Genomic DNA, 18433 nt, shown 5'->3' on the forward strand with positions numbered 1-18433 from the left:
AGTAAACGGAAGACAACAAGGATTATACACGGTAACGGTTAGATTCAGTAATAAGGAGCGCAAACACGATCGGCAAAATGAGACACAAACAGAAGAGTTTAATTAAGATTCACTGAATCAAACACCGCCGAACTGAATCAAAACTCCGGAGACAGTGAGCCCGATCAGGATTGGCTGACCAGGACATGTGACAGTCACGTGACAGTCCGTGAGAGCTTGGGATTTGTAGTCCATATTGTTAGAAGCAGAACTGGCCCCCTCCATCCACCCCCCAATCACAAGAGGACAAAAGCTGAGCTGAGTGATTACTTGATGCCCCCCAATGTAGATACTGATACAGACTCACTTAGTGGTGGAAACAGCACAGTACAGGCTTGTGTTCCTTTTAAGAAACCTGTAAAGAACTTTTTGTAAGGTGGTTCTTACAAATATTGCTGCACAATATTTAAAACGAGAGTTGTTTGTGAGCTATTCTTATAAAGCATATAGATAATTTAGATTTCTATTTTGTTTTAATTATTGTGATATCGTTATTGTTATAAAGTTTGAGTCCCTTACAAGGATAATTATAGGTGGTGCTGTTACTATCTTTGCACTTCTGCAGTCTTTTAAATTACAATGCAAAAAAAGAAATTTAAGTCTTATTTCAATTGCATTATACAAAAAAAAAGAAAAATCGTAATCGACAATCGGTTATAATTTTAAAATAATCGAGATTTTTTTTTTTGTGCAAAATCGCCCAGCCCTACTTGGTGCAAGTGTCTACATATTTTAGATTTAGTACAATAATATAGAAAAGGTATATTATTTAAACACAGACATTTATATAAACATAAACAGACACATTATTTTTGTACTGAGATTCACAGAGACACGAGCAGATAAACACCTCACTTTATTTACAGCATTTTGCAGACACTTCTTATCCAAAGCGACGTACCGTACTCTTCCAGTATATTGTCTGAGCAATTGAGGGTTAAGGGCCTTGCTCAAGGGCCCAACAGTGGCAACCTGGCAGTGGTGGGGATTAAACCAGCCACCTTTTGATTACTGGCCTAAATTAAACTGCATTAGGATGACGATCATTCTTTCCGATGTATTTCCGTGTAAATCGTTCATGTTTGCGCGTCTCCGTTAGGACGGACGTCCATCTCCCGGCTGTACACACTAAATAAAACGTGTATTTGTATTAGGGCTGTCGAAGTTAACGCGATAATAACGCATTAACGCGATCTCAATTTAACGCGATTAAAAAAAATAGTGCCGTTAACGCAAATTCTATTTGGCCCTGCGAGTCACCCGTAGTTCATGTTGAGACTTGACCGTGCACGGCATTCTCTCGTTAAGACGGCGTTTCTCGAATGTAACCGAGCGTCGTAGTGATGCACTTTCTTAATAAAGAAATAAATACACGCTATGTTCACAAGTTGTCGGGAGCAGAACACTTTATTACTTTTTCTGTTACGGTACCGAATAGCGGACAGCTAGAGTCGTTAGCCAAGCACGCTATTCCATGAACTATGGAAGCCCCAAAGGGTCAAAACACACTCACTTCGTGTAGAAACGTCCATCAAACCATTGTCACGATACAACCACAGAAAAGTCTGTTACAATAACTACGCCTCATCCCACCTGAAGCACCGCTGATCTACAATGTTTGCTGATGGAGTCCAAGTCGAGGGTCTCTGCTGGATAGTATTACTGCCTAGTATGTGAGTGAATAAAACTCCCTTACAGTTTTCTCTTGTCCCAGCAGTTTTTAACATCAGTACATTTAGCATAAATATGTTCACCATTTTAATTGTAACATTCCACTTAAAAATCCTTGTTTACTATAACATTCACACAGATTTTTTTTAATGCGATTAATCGCGATTAACTATATGAAATTCCGAGATTAATCGCGATAAAAAAAAATTATCGTTTGACAGCCCTAATTTGTATTTATTTCAACCTTGTAGCCATAAATAAAAATGAAAATATAAAATGGAACAGAATATAAAGACCAAAAGATCCTTCTGGTTTTTCTCCTGGATTTTCCCTTGTGATGTTTGATGCTCGTATTACATGAATTATCCTGACACTGACGACACATTAGATCACGTTAGCGGAGACGCGATGGGAACGGTCGGCCTGATTTAATATAACACACCACGTAAACACCTTCTCTAAAGCGCCGCTCATCTTTCTGGTTCTGTTTATACATCCTGAAATCGCTTCTGTGTTACGCTGATGTTAGCAGTATATTCTGGGCTATATAGCAGGGCTAAAGCCTGCCAGCCTTGTGAGTTCAAATCTCATCTGATCAGCTCGCCTGTACGGACAACGATTGGCTCGTCCAAGGGAGGGAGGACGGAGGAATTCTTCATAAGCGCTGCACTTACGACCTCTGCTGGTTGATGGATGCACAGTAAGACAGGGGATAATGGGGATCAATGTGTGACCCTCTGTACGCGATACGGATTCCTATATGATATGTTGTGTCATTCACATAACGAAGGGAATTGATGGTTTTACACTAGTCTTGAGGATCAGGTGGATAATAAATAAATAAATAAATACACAGAAGGGAGGGTTGGCTTCTTAGCAGTAATTGGCTGAGGCACTTGTCAGTCAAACGCTGGGGCGGGGCTAAACATAAACAGGACTTTCAGATAATAACAAGCTCTGTAATAAAACCAATCCGTTCTGTTAGATTTAATGCAGATGTTTGAAATTAACACATCAAGTGATGCCGAGAGGGATTCTTCATAACTGCTGCAATTGCGACCTCTGCTGGCTGATAGTGCTGCCTGCACAACAAGACGGGGAATAATGGGGATCAGTGTGTGACTCTCCATGTGCAATACAGATATCTACATAAACCAGCCTTGTGCAGGGGAAAAGAAGTGGTTTTGTGCAGTGGATGGCATGTAGACCATATTGATGGTGTTTCTTCAGAATATCTTGTTTACTGTTTGGGTCGTCAGGATCCTTAAGGGCTCGTTCATTGTTCATCTATTCGTTTCCATCTCTTTTGTTGCTGCCCGTCCTCTTCCTCTGTCACCTTCAAGTTTTTCCAATGAATTGGTTCTTCTCATATTGCATATTTTGCTGTTAATTTGTCCACTACTTCATCATTCATCAAGTCCCATCTTTTTTTAATTTTCCTGATTTTGTTGCGTCATCCACATATCGAAGGTTATTGATCTTTCTTCCACTAGTCTTAAAGGTCATCTTTTTTGGTACAGTAGACCCTTGAGTTACGAACCGTTTACCATACGAACATTTTGGGTTACGAACGATCTTTTTCAACTTAACTTACGAACAAATTTCGGATTACGAACCAAAATTTGCAAAACATGTGACGTCACGAACACGTCCAACCGTCTCGCTCTCTCTCTCTCTCTATATATATAAGATAAGATAAGATAGCCTTTTATTATCCCACAGGGGGAAATTTGTAGTGTTACAGCAGCTTTCAAGAATACAAAAAATAGAAAATTACAAAAAGTTTACATGTATGTACACATATACTAAATAGTAAGAATATGTAAAAATTACAAAAATATAAACAGTATTTATAGTATTTATAGAGGAAGTTAAACCAAATATTGCAGTTATTAGAAATATTGCACAAAGTATTGCACAAAGTACAGCAGTAAAGTAAAGTGCAAAGTTACAAAAAAATTACAAAAGTAAAAATTACAAAAATATAAACAGTATTTATAGATGAAGTTAACCAAATGCACAAAAAAAATATATATATGTATATATATATACAGTGAGCGAACATTCGGACAGCGGACGGTGTTTTTTTCGGTGTTTTCTTTATGTTTTGTAAAATTCTATATTAAAATGTCCCCAAAGAAGGTGCAGCGGAAGCGTTGTTGTGTTGTATAATTACTCCTGCCAGTAGGTGTCACTGTGTATCAGGACAGTGAGTGAGAGAGAAGAAGGAAGTTATTCTTTTGTGCAATTACACCTACAAAATACAACACTATTGAAATAAAGAAGGAAGTAATAGAGAAATATGAGAGTTATTGTTATTGTATAGTTATGTGTGTTTATGTACAGTACTACTGTGTATTGTTGTTTATTATTGTTTATTACAGGAATGTCTATTCTATAATTAAGGATTTAAGGGAAAATATACTTGTATTTATAACAAAAAAGAGCATTTAAGACATTAGAAAGGTTAGGTAAGGGGTTTAGCTAACGAACATTTTGACTTAAGAACATTTTGACTGTATTAACTTCAACAGTTCAAAAAGATCAATAAAAAATAAATAAGTACACTAAAGGGAGGGTTGGCTCCTTATCAGTCAAACGTTGGGGTGGGGCTAAACACCAACATGACTTTTAAATAAATCCAAGCCTTTCTGTACAATTTTATGCAGATGTTTGATGTTCGGAAATAAAAGCTTGTTTATAAAATGTGTAAAACCACAGGAAAGCACCAAAATGAAAGTTTTACTCCATCTCGGTTTCAGGTGCTGGGTCGCTGTTTCTTGACCGTGATGCAGGTCCATTTCCAGTTCCTGTCCCAGGCGCTGCAGAAGGTGCAGCCAGTGGCGCAGTCGTGCCTGGCAGAAGCGCTGGCGCAGATGCAGGAGCGCTGTACAGGGGCCCGCTCGCAGCCCGGACCTCTGAGTGAGCTGGAGGAGGCGGCGCGCTCGTGGAAAGGAGCTGCGGAGGTGCGTGGCCAAAAATATGTGGACACCTGACTATAATCTTGTTGGAAATCCCATTCCTAAATAAAGTGCATTAATATAAATGTCTATGTTAGCAGTGTGTCTGTCGGAATTTGTGCCAATGCAGTTAAAAGTGCGACCTTTCCTCTCTTATGAGGCCAGTTGTGTCTGTCTGATGCGTTCTAGGTGAAATTTTATTAGGTCTGCGACTCCCGGGAGGGTCCGCCACTGTTCCACGTCGTCTCTGTTTGTGGATAAAGGCTCTCACGGTGGTTTGTTGGAGTCCCAGAGCCGTCGCAATGCCTTTGAATCACGTATAAACTGGTAGATTTCAATGGCTTTGTTTGAAATCCCATCTGTGGCATCATGTGCTGCTTTGTGATACGCTCTAGTCTGATATACGTTAGCAGACAGGTTCTATTTAAGTCATGATTAAATTCAACAGGTCTGGCAATTGAATTTGGTCAACTAATGTGTCGATTAGTTTTCTGCTAGTAATGAAGTGAAATTCTTACTATTTACTGTTAGATTCCAACAGTGCATTCGTGGATGTAATGTGTGTGTGTGTGTGTGTGTGCGTGCGCGCGTACGTGTTTTCTCCAGGCGACCGCACGTTTACGGGAGCGAGGGCGCGACGGCTGTCTGGCTGGATTTCAGGTGCAGCAGCTCTTTTGCTCCCACAGCCCGTCTCTCCCCGACCAGCAGCTCAAAGAGCTCAACCTGAAGATCAACAGCGCTCTGCAGGTGAGATCCAAACCACCCGCATCATCTTCAGTTCTTATAAAGTACAAGCTTTGAATAGTAGATCAGAATGTGTGTGGGTGGGGGGTGTAGGGTCGGTTCCCTTTAAGTCTTAATATACGTACAGTGGAACCTTGATTTAACGGACCTCCGTTTAACGGAGTTTGGATTCAACAGACAACATTCGGAAATTCGAATTGTTTAACCGGTAGTTCAGTGATTGTCCCCTAGCTGGCGCCCGTCTCTCTGTTTACACCAGGGGTGTCAAACTCATTTTCACCGAGGGCCACATCAGCATTATGGTGGCCCTCAAAGGGCCGATTGTAACGTATCCTGCTGTGATTGCAGTCTGTTGTTTTTCTTGGAGGCCGAATTCTGCATTTATATCGTCCTACTTTACCACAGACACGGCCTCATAACACAAGAGACGCACCGGTTTCTCTTCCTGAAGCACAAACTTGTTTTCACTTTCATTACATTTCTTCATTCTGCTGAATTTTCTTAATTATCATTTTAGAATCATGTGTAAATATGTGTAACATCATCTACTGGTGGGATGGGTCACTTTGCAGGTCACAAAATCAGCCTGCATTTTGAAAGATGCCGTTTATTTAGGTTTTTACAGTGTATTTTAAGACAATTGTTCTGCCCTCACTAATAGTTTATCCCCCTTTCTCAGCTAGACAGACAGACAGACAGACAGACAGACAGCTCCCTTCAGAATACAGTCGGTTTATTTGCTCCCCAGCTGTGTGATACACTGTGTGCACCAGAATGAAGTAAAAATACAAACAATAAAAACAATAAAGAACTTAATACAGTAAAAGCACACAGCTGTAGTCAAGTGTTACATCTGGTACAATATGAGATTTAACCAAACGTAAAATAGCGCTAACGAGTTAGCATTTAGTGTAAAGATACTAATTGCTATAGTAACGGTAACAACAGTATTTAATTACGGTAAATTTGTAATTAAAACGCTGTGATATACTCACTAAACATTTACTAACAACTGAGAATATAAACGCCACGACTTACAGACAATGCTTTGGTATTATACTGCAAGATAATTATTTGTATTTATTTATTATTGTTTACATTACTGACTACGCTACTTCACGTTCTCTTTCACGTTCACATGGCTTCTTAGCGAAGGTTAAAGTTAGTTGCCATGACTACGATGTCACCGGTTGTCTCTTAAAGGCGCAGGAGTCCCGTTAAATTATGAGCGCGTCTCTGTGACGACTCGAGCCATCACAACAATCGTACAGTCGTTAAACCTCCCGTGAGTTTGACACCCCTGGTTTACACGATCGATCGGCTTTATTTTGTCAGGAGGCTCGCTTTGTTCTCGCATTTTTCTTGACTGTGTATCCAGTATCCACCAGCAGTGCTTCAGACTCGGAATAATAGAAACTCCGAGTCCCACTATACGATCATGGCAACAACAAAAAAACTCCACCACCACACACCACCAATTTTAATATTTATTTACAGGTTTTACATGACATATTTACATACACTGACCAGGCATAACATTATGAGCACTGACAGGTGAAGTGAATAACACTGATGATCTCTTCATCACGTCACCTGTTAGTGGGGGGGGGGAATGGGCGAGCGTGAGGATCTGAGGGCCAAATTGTGATGGCTAGACGACTGGGTCAGAGCATCTCCAAAACTGCAGCACTTGTGGGGTGTGTCCCGGTCTGCAGTGGTCAGTATCTCTCTAAAGTGCTCCAAGGAAGAAACAGTGATAAACCGGCTACAGGGTCATGGGCAGCCGAGGATCATTGATGCCCGTGTGATCCGACCTTAGTGCTACGTTTTTGTATATTTTTTATACAATCTCATTTAACAGACCAGTTCTCCCCGCTTTAGGTCCGTTAAATCGAGGTCCTACCGTACTTTATGAAGGAGTTTTTGCTGCTCGGGTGACGTAGTGGCCTGTTGCGCTAACCCACCACTGCTGAGGTTGGGGTTTGAATCTCAGCAGTCCCATTAGCCAGCTGCGCATCTACACAGACGTGATTTGCTGTGCCCGAGTTGTACGGGGGAGGGAGATAGGGGTTCAGAGCTTTCCCGGACCCACCACGATCCTGACCAGGATGAAATACCGTAAAATGGAAAATCTGTATTGAACTTTCCTTATATGCAACAATGTGGACGAAAGTATTGGGACGCCCCTTTCTAATTATTGAATTAATGTGTGTAACAGGTGTAATAAATCAGTTATACGTTTTTAACTTTGCGTCAATAGTTTAGGGAAGGCCCTTGTCTGTTCCAGCATGACTATAAGGTCTATAAATATATGAAGAAAAGCTCAGTTTAAGGACACTCCAGTGTCCTGCACAGAGCTCTGACCTCAGCCCCACTCAACAGCTCTGGAATGAACTGGAACACCAACTGAGGCTTTCTTGACCAACATTAGTACCCAGTCGTAGACTGAATTGGCGAAAGTTCCCATAGACAGTTTTGTGAGAAGCTGTTTCATCGTGAATCAACAGACATGTCTGTGTAGACACCCGGCGGGCTGATAGTGACGTAGCGCTTGTGTGTCCGTGCAGGCGTACAGGACTGCGCTGGACTCTCTGGGCCACTGTGAGTACGCCATCAAAGGAGGCTTTCACCTGAAACCCAAAGCTGTAGAAGCCGCACTGCAGGTACGATTCCGTGTGTGTGTGTGTGTGTGTGTGTGTGTGTGTGAGATCGATCCCGATAGCTGACCCACCTTCGTGTGTTCACGAGTGTGTGTTCGAACCCCGGCGCGTAGGGTTGCTGTAGCGAGGCCGAGGCCCAGCAGGCAGGTCGGATGCAGACCACGTCTCAGCCGCTTCAGTGCGAGTTACCCACGATCCCCCTGCAGATCGGCTCACACTTCCTCAAAGGGGTCTCCTTCAACGAGTCGGCCACGGACAACCTGAAAGTGAAAACGGTACACACACACACACACACACACACACACACACACACACACACACACACACAGACAGTTCTCAGCTTGTGTTCCTTCATTGTTCCTCCTCTGGTTTGATTGTTTTCACCTCTGCCCTGTTTAAGTTTGGGTTTCTGTGTGCGGTAGCTCTGTTCTCCGTTCTAGCACTCCCACTTGATCACTCTGAACGCCGCCCTGTCCGCTTCGCCCCGTGCCCTGAAGTTAACCCGAATCTCACCTGAGCTTTTATTACCACCGACAGCTTTGATATGCAAATCGGAATGAAACGAAACCCAGAACCTGAGTGATTGCTCAGCACTGCTGTCTCGTCACAGCTCCATTATTAAACCCAGATCTTCCTAAAGTGTCTCTGGGTCTGGCACAAATGTTGGTAACTTGAACTGATGTTCCAGTTCATTCCACCCATTAACATAAATTCCCATAGACGTACTTCTCAGAGGAGCGCTGGCTGTTATAGCGGAAACGATAGAGGTCACAGATGTATTTAGAGGGTCACAGTGCATCCGGTTCCATCGTGAAACACTGGAATACCTTGAACAGGGTGCCAGTCCATTACAGAGCCCCGGCCACCCCTCTCAGACTTGAAGTCTGTGTTTGCACAGACACACGACTGGCCGATAGTGACAATGCTATTTGATTAGGTTTTGATCCATATGTGCATCCCTTTGGGTCTGCGATTTTTGTATTTAGGCGTCGCCGCAGGGGATCTGGTCCGCATACCCTTCATGCCTTAACTTTCCTTTTTTTTAATCTGGGATTGGAACCAGCGCTGTGAGCACACTGACAAGCGCACCTACCAATAGCTAGGCTGTTTCAGCCACCCCCTCCCCTCCCTGGATACTAGTCAATCGCGTCTTTGCAGACGCCAGATTGATAGACTCTCCGAGATTTGACCCCGGATCTCTGCAGTAGTGGGCTAGCATATTTACTGCTGCGCCGATCACACAGTCCACTGAACGGAACATTAATGCAACGGGGGTCTTTAATGTGCTATTTCATGCAAGGACCCCTCGTCCACGCCCCCCAAAATGTTTCTGTAAGGGAAAACTTTTAAGCTGTCTTGACCCTTAAGGAGGATGCCTAAACTTTTGCACATGCCACAGTCGGCCTCCCACCTCCCCAGGCCTTTTAAGTCAAGCACCCAGCAACTTTAACAAACACTTAAATGCTTAACATGTCTTTTAAAAACTGATTTGCAGTTTAGCTACAATAAAGTATGTAATTCATCTTGGGGTGCCCAAACTTTGAGTTTTGGAGTTACTTAAGATCTTTGGCATAGACGTGGTCGGCTAACGTCTGGCGCAGACACAATTGGCGCTGCGCAGAGACGTGGGATAATGGAGCTCAGTGAGTGCCTCTCCATTCGCAGTACTGATCTCTACTGCACGTGTCGGAGTTCGGTACGACCCTCCTCGGTCGGGGTAGAGGTCTGCAGAGGTGGAGGAGACATTTAATCAGCGGAATTGGATACGACTAGATGGGCAGAAAAAGTGAAAAATGCATAAGTTGAGTGATAATGGACTCACGTCGTGTATGCTAATCCTCTCCTCAGCACGCCATGCTGCAACTGATCAAGGACGCCACGGGGCAGAACGGGGTGTCGGCGCGAGACGACTCGCCCGTGACCGAAGTGCTGAACCTGGTGTGTCCCTCCAACTGGAGGGGGGCCTGCAAAACGGCCGTGCAGCTGCTGTTCGGACAAACCGGGCTGGTAAGAGCTTTACGTTTAGGTTTGGGTTTAAGGAATTTATAGAGGTTATAAGAGTGTGTGTGTGTGTGTGTGTGTGTGTGTGTGAGCTGTCAGTTTTCTGTAAGAGTCACGGTCATGTGGGTAGTGAGGATACACCTGCTCTATAAATAACAATACAGCACTTCCTGTCCAGCAGGAAACACCGTCCCCACCCTCCCTCTCTGTGGACTCCGTGTTTGCAGTTGTCGAGGGAGGAAACGGATTTTCCTTTCAAAGAACTCGACTTGTTTTGATGTACGGTTGTAAATGAACAGCTTGATGTTTATTTCATCTGTAAACTAAAAAGCTTGACGATTTTTTGTCTTCATTTTCATTAGTAAATTTCAAATAATAAGTTGTCAAATAAGAAAAGTTACCACAGGGCTACAGCTGGGGTCTATGTGTACGTGTATATTTAAATACATGAACACACACACACACACACACACACACACACACACACACAGACAGACAGACAGACACACAAACCCCGTTCCCAAAAAAGTTTACATTTATTTAACTGATAAAAATAGAAAGATTTCCAAAGTTTGATCACTGATCAACTTGATTGTATTTTGTAAATCTAAGCAAATGTAGAATTTTATACTTGCAACACAGTCCAAAATAGTTGGGACACCCTTGTGTTTACCCCTGTGTTCCATCAGCTTTTTAATTAATTCCACTTTTTAATGGTTTGGGAACTGATGACAGCTGCTCAACAGTCCGTGCTCCCTTAATCTGATTGCATCATGATGCACTGTACATTTTTTAATAAGGAGACAGATCTGGACTGCAGGCAGGCCAGTCAAGCACAGGTCCTCAGAATAGAAATGGAAACTGTCATATTTAAACTTGTACATTACGATTAAAAATCTTTTTGGGGTTTTCCAGCTTGTTTGGAAATTATATGGCCATTATATGCCATCCCTGGAGCTGAAAATGTTAGGGGCCTTGCCGAAGGGCCCTAACCGCTCTGTCTTTAGATTGAGGTGCACTCACTTCTGGTGACTTGGTTGTGAGAAATGTCGTTTTGGCACAAACGGTTCCTCCTAACTGGTATTGTTGCTGATCGTGCGCATCCGTTTATACTTTCAGCGTGATAATGCACCATGTCACAAAGCACAAGTCACTGCTGTTATGAACTGTGCATTTCAATGGCCTTCCCAGTCACCAGATCTAAATCCAATACAGCACCATTAGGATATTATTGACAGGTAGCAGCAACAGTTACGCTGTGCAGAATTCAAGCTGCTCGCAAAGCAAAGTGGCTTCTACTTAGTCCTAGTACAGCTTTTCTAATAAAGTGGCCAATGAGACTATAAAATCAAAATAAATATAAGTAGCATCATGGGAACTGTAGGTGTAACTGAGCTGGTGTGTTGGTGTGTGTGCAGGTCGTGGTGGACACAGCACAGATCGAGAATAAGGAAGCGTACGCACCCCAGATTACTCTAGAAGGATCCAAGATCGTCGTGCAAGTTCCCTCCACATGGTAAGTACAACATAACTGGGTAAATTACTTTTTAAAGGTTTTTCAGGCACGGGAAATACACTATATGGCCAAAAGTATGTGGACACCCCTCCTAATGATTGAATGTAATAGTTTCTGAAACATATACTGACTGAATGTCCTAAATACTCACAGCACCGACAGTCATGGCAATTCCTAAATCTTTCGTGTTGTCAAAACACAAATGAGTATTTTTGAGACAGTCGCTGAATGTTCCATGTTTACATTCAACTATTAAGGGAGCTGTGCTGTGTGTTCTAGCTTCTATTAATTATTTACATTTAATTGAATTTAGTAGGGCCTTAATTATAAGCCTATAAAACCTATAAGCCTTACAGACTTTCCCTATAGGATTAATAAAGTGATCCATCTGTCTGTCTGTCTATTTATCTGTCTATCTATAATCTATTACTGTCTGTCTATCTATCTATAATCTATTACTGTCTGTCTATCTATCTATAATCTATTACTGTCTGTCTATCTATCTATAATCTATTACTGTCTGTCTATCTATCTATAATCTATTACTGTCTGTCTATCTATCTATAATCTATTACTGTCTGTCTATCTATCTATAATCTATTACTGTCTGTCTATCTATCTATAATCTATTACTGTCTGTCTGTCTATCTATAATCTATTACTGTCTGTCTGTCTATCTGTAATCTATTACTGTCTGTCTATCTATAATCTATTACTGTCTGTCTATCTGTCTAATCTATTACTGTCTGTCTGTCTATCTGTCTAATCTATTTCTGTCTGTCTGTCTATCTGTCTGTCTATAATCTATTACTGTCTTTCTATCTATAATCTATTACTGTCTGTCTATCTATAATCTATTACTGTCTGTCTGTCTGTCTATCTATAATCTATTACTGTCTATCTATCTATAATCTATTACTGTCTGTCTATCTATAATCTATTACTGTCTGTCTATCTATAATCTATTACTGTCTGTCTATCTATAATCTATTACTGTCTGTCTATCTGTCTATAATCTATTTCTGTCTGTGTCTATCTGTCTGTCTGTAATCTATTACTGTCTGTCTGTGCTGGCTATCTATCTATCTATCTATCTATCTATCTATCTATCTATCTATCTAATACAGTATCTATCTATCTATCTATCTATCTATCTATCTATCTATCTATCTATCTATCTATCTATCTAATACAGTATCTATCTATCTATCTATCTATCTATCTAATACAGTATCTATCTATCTATCTATCTATCTATCATCTATCTATCTATCTATCTATCTATCTATCTATCTATCTATCTATCTAATACAGTATCTATCTATCTATCTATCTATCTATCTATCTATCTATCTATCTATCTATCTATCTATCTAATACAGTATCTATCTATCTATCTATCTATCTATCTATCTATCTATCTATCTATCTATCTATCTATCTATCTAATACAGTATATATCTATCTATCTATCTATCTATCTATCTATCTATCTATCTATCTATCTATCTATCTATCTATCTATCTAATACAGTATATATCTATCTATCTATCTATCTAACTATCAATCTATCTATCTATCTATCTAATACAGTATCTATCTATCTATCTATCTATCTATCTATCTATCTATCTATCTATCTAATCTAACTATCTATCTAACTATCTAACTATCAATCTAACTATCTATCTATCTATCTATCTATCTATCTATCTATCTATCTATCTAACTATCTATCTAACTATCAATCTATCTATCTAACTATCAATCTATCTATCTATCAATCTATCTATCTATCAATCTATCTATCTAGCTATCTAACTATCAATCTATCTATCTAACTATCTATCTATCTATCTATCTATCTATCTATCTATCTATCTATCTATCTATCTATCTATCTATCTATCTATCTAACTATCAATCTATCTATCTAACTATCAATCTATCTATCTATCAATCTATCTATCTATCAATCTATCTATCTATCTAACTATCAATCTATCTATCTAACTATCTATCTATCAATCTATCTATCTAATACAGTATCTATCTATCTATCTATCTATCTATCTATCTATCTATCTATCTATCTATCTATCTATCTATCTATCTATCTATCTATCTAATCTAACTATCTATCTAACTATCTAACTATCTAACTATCAATCTATCTATCTATCTATCTATCTATCTATCTATCTAACTATCTATCTAACTATCAATCTATCTATCTAACTATCAATCTATCTATCTATCAATCTATCTATCTATCAATCTATCTATCTAGCTATCTAACTATCAATCTATCTATCTAACTATCTATCTATCTATCTATCTATCTATCTATCTATCTATCTATCTAACTATCAATCTATCTATCTAACTATCAATCTATCTATCTAACTATCAATCTATCTATCTATCAATCTATCTATCTATCAATCTATCTATCTAACTATCAATCTATCTATCTAACTATCTATCTATCTATCTATCTATCTATCTATCTATCTATCTATCTATCTATCTATCTATCTAACTATCTATCTATCTATCTATCTATCTATCTATCTATCTATCTATCTAACTATCTATCTATCTATCTATCTATCTATCTATCTATCTATCTATCTATCTATCTATGCTTAATCTTTTATTGTCTGTCTCTGTCTGTCTATCTAAAGTGAATAAATTGCACAACACTGGTTTTCTCTTTACGGACACTGTATCTACTTCATATTGCATTTTTAATATATATTGCACTTTATATTGCATTTCATATATATTTTTGGTAAAGTATATTTTTATTGTGTGCATTACGTTTTTGTTTTGTTATATTGTGCTAGTGTGACCGGGCAGTTATAATAAAAAAGCCTTTCGCTGCTGGTTATAGAATGTAGAACCTGTATGTGACTAATAGACTTGATTTGATTTAATATTTGATTTGTATTGGCAGGTGTCTGAAGGAGGACCCGGCCACCATGTCTCTGCTGCAGCGCAGTCTGGACCCAGAGAAAACCCTCGGTCTGGTGGATGTGCTTTACACCACTGTCTTCGATCTCAACCGCTGGAAGGAACGCAAGTCAGTGTCTTTATTTTTATTTTTACTCATACATTGATAAAACATGAGGTTTGGTTTGGTGAATTGTGGTTGTAGGAGAAACGGCCATGCCTCTCTGTGTTCTGTACACTGTACATGGCTGCGGTCAGGGTCCCACTGCTGCTTAACTCCTTTTATTATGCATGATATCTAAGATAATGACCGGCCTGTTAATTATAACACTGTTATTGATATTGTGTCCCCAGAGAACAAGCTCTACCCACCATCCAGATTCAGCTACAAAGAGACGCGTCCGATTACGGCGTCCCCGCCGAACTCCACCCCTGCAACAGCAGCAAACCCTCCGGCGGTTTGCCCAGAACCATTTCCAAACTCACTTCCAAATTCACCAAAAAAGCCTCGTCCAGCTCAGGCAGCGGCGGCAGCTTCTCCATCCCCAGCACCCCCTCTCGCAGCGGCAGCTGTGTGGACGACAAGCCCAAAGTGCAAACCCAGCTTCTCCAAATGACCCTGGCCGGTACCATTGACCCTGGGCAGCAGGCGTCCAGCTTTTTAAGCCCAGACGAGCAGGGCATGAACCTGCCCACGGACCAGGAGATGCAGGACGTCATCGACTTCCTCTCAGGCTTCAACATGGGCAAGTCTCAGCAGGCCTCGCCCATGGTCAAGAGAAGGAACTCGGTGGCGTCCAGCAACGCGGCCGAACTGAAACCACCCGCGCCCACTTCCCAGGCGTCTGTTCTGCACGCCGCAATCCCACTGGGATCCCAAAATCTGCCTCAACCGCAGCAGCAAGCGCAACCTCAACTCCTGACCACACCCAAACAGCAGCAACAAAGCACAGTTCCTCCTCAACCTCAGGCGCAGCCCCCCGCGCCCTCCCCGCAAACCCTGCAGTTCTACCAGCACCTGCTGCAGCAATCCCAGCAGCCCCCGCCCGTCTCGCCCCAGCTGCCCTCTCAGCAGCCCCAGCCTCTTCCCCCGCAGCAGAGGGCACCTGGAAAGTGGCCCCAGGCTCCTCCGGGCGGGCTCTCGCCCCTCGCTCACATGACTCAGTGGACGCTGCCTGACCTGAGCTCGGATCTGTACAGTCTGGGATTGGTCAGCACCTACATGGACAACATGATGTCGGAGGTGTTGGGGCACAAGCCGCCGCCGGGACCACGCAACAACACCTGGCCGAATCGTGACCAGAGCGAGCAAGGCTTGTTCGGGCTGCTGGGAGACACCATGCCATTCGACCCTGCAGGTGAGTTCGTTTTGACCTGGTAGCCCCCCGTGTCCGTGTGGGTTTCCTCCGGGAGCTCCGGTTTCCTCCCAAAGTAACTACCGTTCCTGTCATGAATGTAACCAAAGTGTGTAAAACATGACGTTAAAATCCTAATAAATAAATCAATAAATACGACCTAGTAGCCTATGAGCATCTCCAGAAGTATTGACACTCTTAGTACAGATAGGTAAAACTGTACTTAATCCAACACTAAATATACACCGATCAGCCATAACATTAAAACCACCTCCTTGTTTCTACACTCACTGTCCATTTTATCAGCTCCACTTACCATATAGAAGCACTTTGTAGTTCTACCTGTACAATTACTGACTGTAGTCCATCTGTTTCTCTGCATACTTTGTTACCCCCCTTTCACCCTGTTCTTCAATGGTCAGGACCACCACAGGACCCCCACAGAGCAGGTATTATTTAGGTGGTGGATCATTCTCAGCAATGCAGTGACACTGACATGGTGGTGGTGTGTTAGTGTGTGTTGTGCTGGTATGAGTGGATCAGACACAGCAGCTCTGCTGGAGTTTTTAAACACCTCACTGTCACTGCTGGACTGAGAATAGTCCACCGACCAAAAATATCCAGCCAACAGCGCCCCGTGGGCAGCGTCCTGTGACCACTGATGAAGGTCTAGAAGATGACCGACTCAAACAGCAGCAATAGATGAGCGATCGTCTCCGACTTTACATCTACAAGGTGGACCGACTAGGTAGGAGTGTCTGATAGAGTGGACATTGAGTGGACACAGTGTCTGATCCACTCATACCAGCACAACACACACTAACACACCACCACCATGTCAGTGTCACTGCAGTGCTGAGAATGATCCACCACCTAAATAATACCTGCTCTGTGGTGGTCCTGTGGTGGTCCTGACCATTGAAGAACAGGGTGAAAGGGGGCTAACAAAGCATGTAGAGAAACAGATGGACTACAGTCAGTAATTGTAGAACTACAAAGTGCTTCTATGTGGTAAGTGGAGCTGATAAAATGGACAGTGAGTGTAGAAACAAGGAGGTGGTTTTAATGTTATGGCTGATCAGTGTATATAATAATATAATATAAAATAAAAAACATAAAGTAATGTACATTTGTTTCTTTTTGGTTTAAACAAATATCTAACAATGTAGGAGTGTGTGTGTGTGTGTGTGTGTGTGTGTGTGTGTGTGTGTGTGTGTCAGTGTCATTGTGTGTTTGTGCTGTGCTGTGCAGCTCTGGATAATAAGATTAAAGCTTCAGGGCTAAAAACATGAGTGCAGAAAAGAGCTGAGCAAGCTGAACCGAGGCTTACCCTCCTCTTTCTACCTCACTCTCTCATTCACTCATTCATTCACTTATTTACTCACTCTCTCATTTACTCATTCACTTATTTACTCACTCACTCACTTATTTACTCACTCTCTCATTTACTCATTCACTTATTTACTCACTCACTCACTTATTTACTCACTCTCTCATTTACTCATTCACTTATTTACTCACTCACTCACTTATTTACTCACTCTCTCATTTACTCATTCACTTATTTACTCACTCATTCATTCACTTATTTACTCACTCATTTACTCATTCACTTATTTACTCACTCACTCATTCACTTATTTACTCACTCTCTCATTTACTCATTCACTTATTTACTCACTCACTCATTCACTTATTTACTCACTCTCTCATTTACTCATTCACTTATTTACTCACTCATTCATTCACTTATTTACTCACTCATTTACTCATTCACTTATTTACTCACTCACTCATTCACTTATTTACTCACTCTCTCATTTACTCATTCACTTATTTACTCACTCACTCATTCACTTATTTACTCACTCTCTCATTTACTCATTCACTTATTTACTCACTCATTCATTCACTTATTTACTCACTCATTTACTCATTCACTTATTTACTCACTCACTCACTCACTTATTTACTCACTCTCTCATTTACTCATTCACTTATTTACTCACTCACTCATTCACTTATTTACTCACTCTCTCATTTACTCATTCACTTATTTACTCACTCATTCATTCACTTATTTACTCACTCTCTCATTTACTCATTCACTTATTTACTCACTCATTCATTCACTTATTTACTTACTCTCATTGACTCATTCACTTATTTACTCACTCACTCACTTATTTACTCACTCATTCACTCACTCACTTATTTACTCTCTTATTCACTTATTTACTGTCACTCATTCACTCAGTCACCCCATCATTCGCTTATTTACTCATTAAATCACTCATTTCACTTATTCACTCTCATTCACTTACTCTCATTTTTTAATTTACTCACTTATTTATTTACTTCACTTGCTCACTCATTCACCCACACATCCACCCTCACTCATTTATTTACTTACTTACTCACTCATTTACTTATGTACTTACTCATTCACTTACTTACTCACTTATTAATTTATTTACTCACTCTCTCATTCACTTATTTACTCAGTCATTCACTCACTCTCTCATTCACTT

General features: G+C 40.9%; 1 protein-coding gene across 3 annotated transcripts in view; it reads left to right on the plus strand.

Annotated features, from left to right (window-relative positions):
* LOC134323381 (granule associated Rac and RHOG effector protein 1-like) overlaps nt 1-18433 on the plus strand; it is a 71218-nt gene that overhangs the window by 44267 nt on the left and 8518 nt on the right. For all 3 annotated transcript variants that reach the window (XM_063004898.1, XM_063004900.1, XM_063004899.1), the window contains exons 3-10: nt 4473-4676; nt 5277-5417; nt 7982-8077; nt 8188-8349; nt 9923-10081; nt 11494-11591; nt 14552-14677; nt 14902-15905. In XM_063004898.1, the coding sequence (XP_062860968.1) occupies nt 4473-4676; nt 5277-5417; nt 7982-8077; nt 8188-8349; nt 9923-10081; nt 11494-11591; nt 14552-14677; nt 14902-15905 (1990 nt within the window). The remainder of the gene's footprint in view (nt 1-4472; nt 4677-5276; nt 5418-7981; nt 8078-8187; nt 8350-9922; nt 10082-11493; nt 11592-14551; nt 14678-14901; nt 15906-18433) is intronic.

This window comes from Trichomycterus rosablanca, chromosome 11, assembly GCF_030014385.1.
Source record: "Trichomycterus rosablanca isolate fTriRos1 chromosome 11, fTriRos1.hap1, whole genome shotgun sequence".
Classification (NCBI taxonomy): domain Eukaryota; kingdom Metazoa; phylum Chordata; class Actinopteri; order Siluriformes; family Trichomycteridae; genus Trichomycterus; species Trichomycterus rosablanca.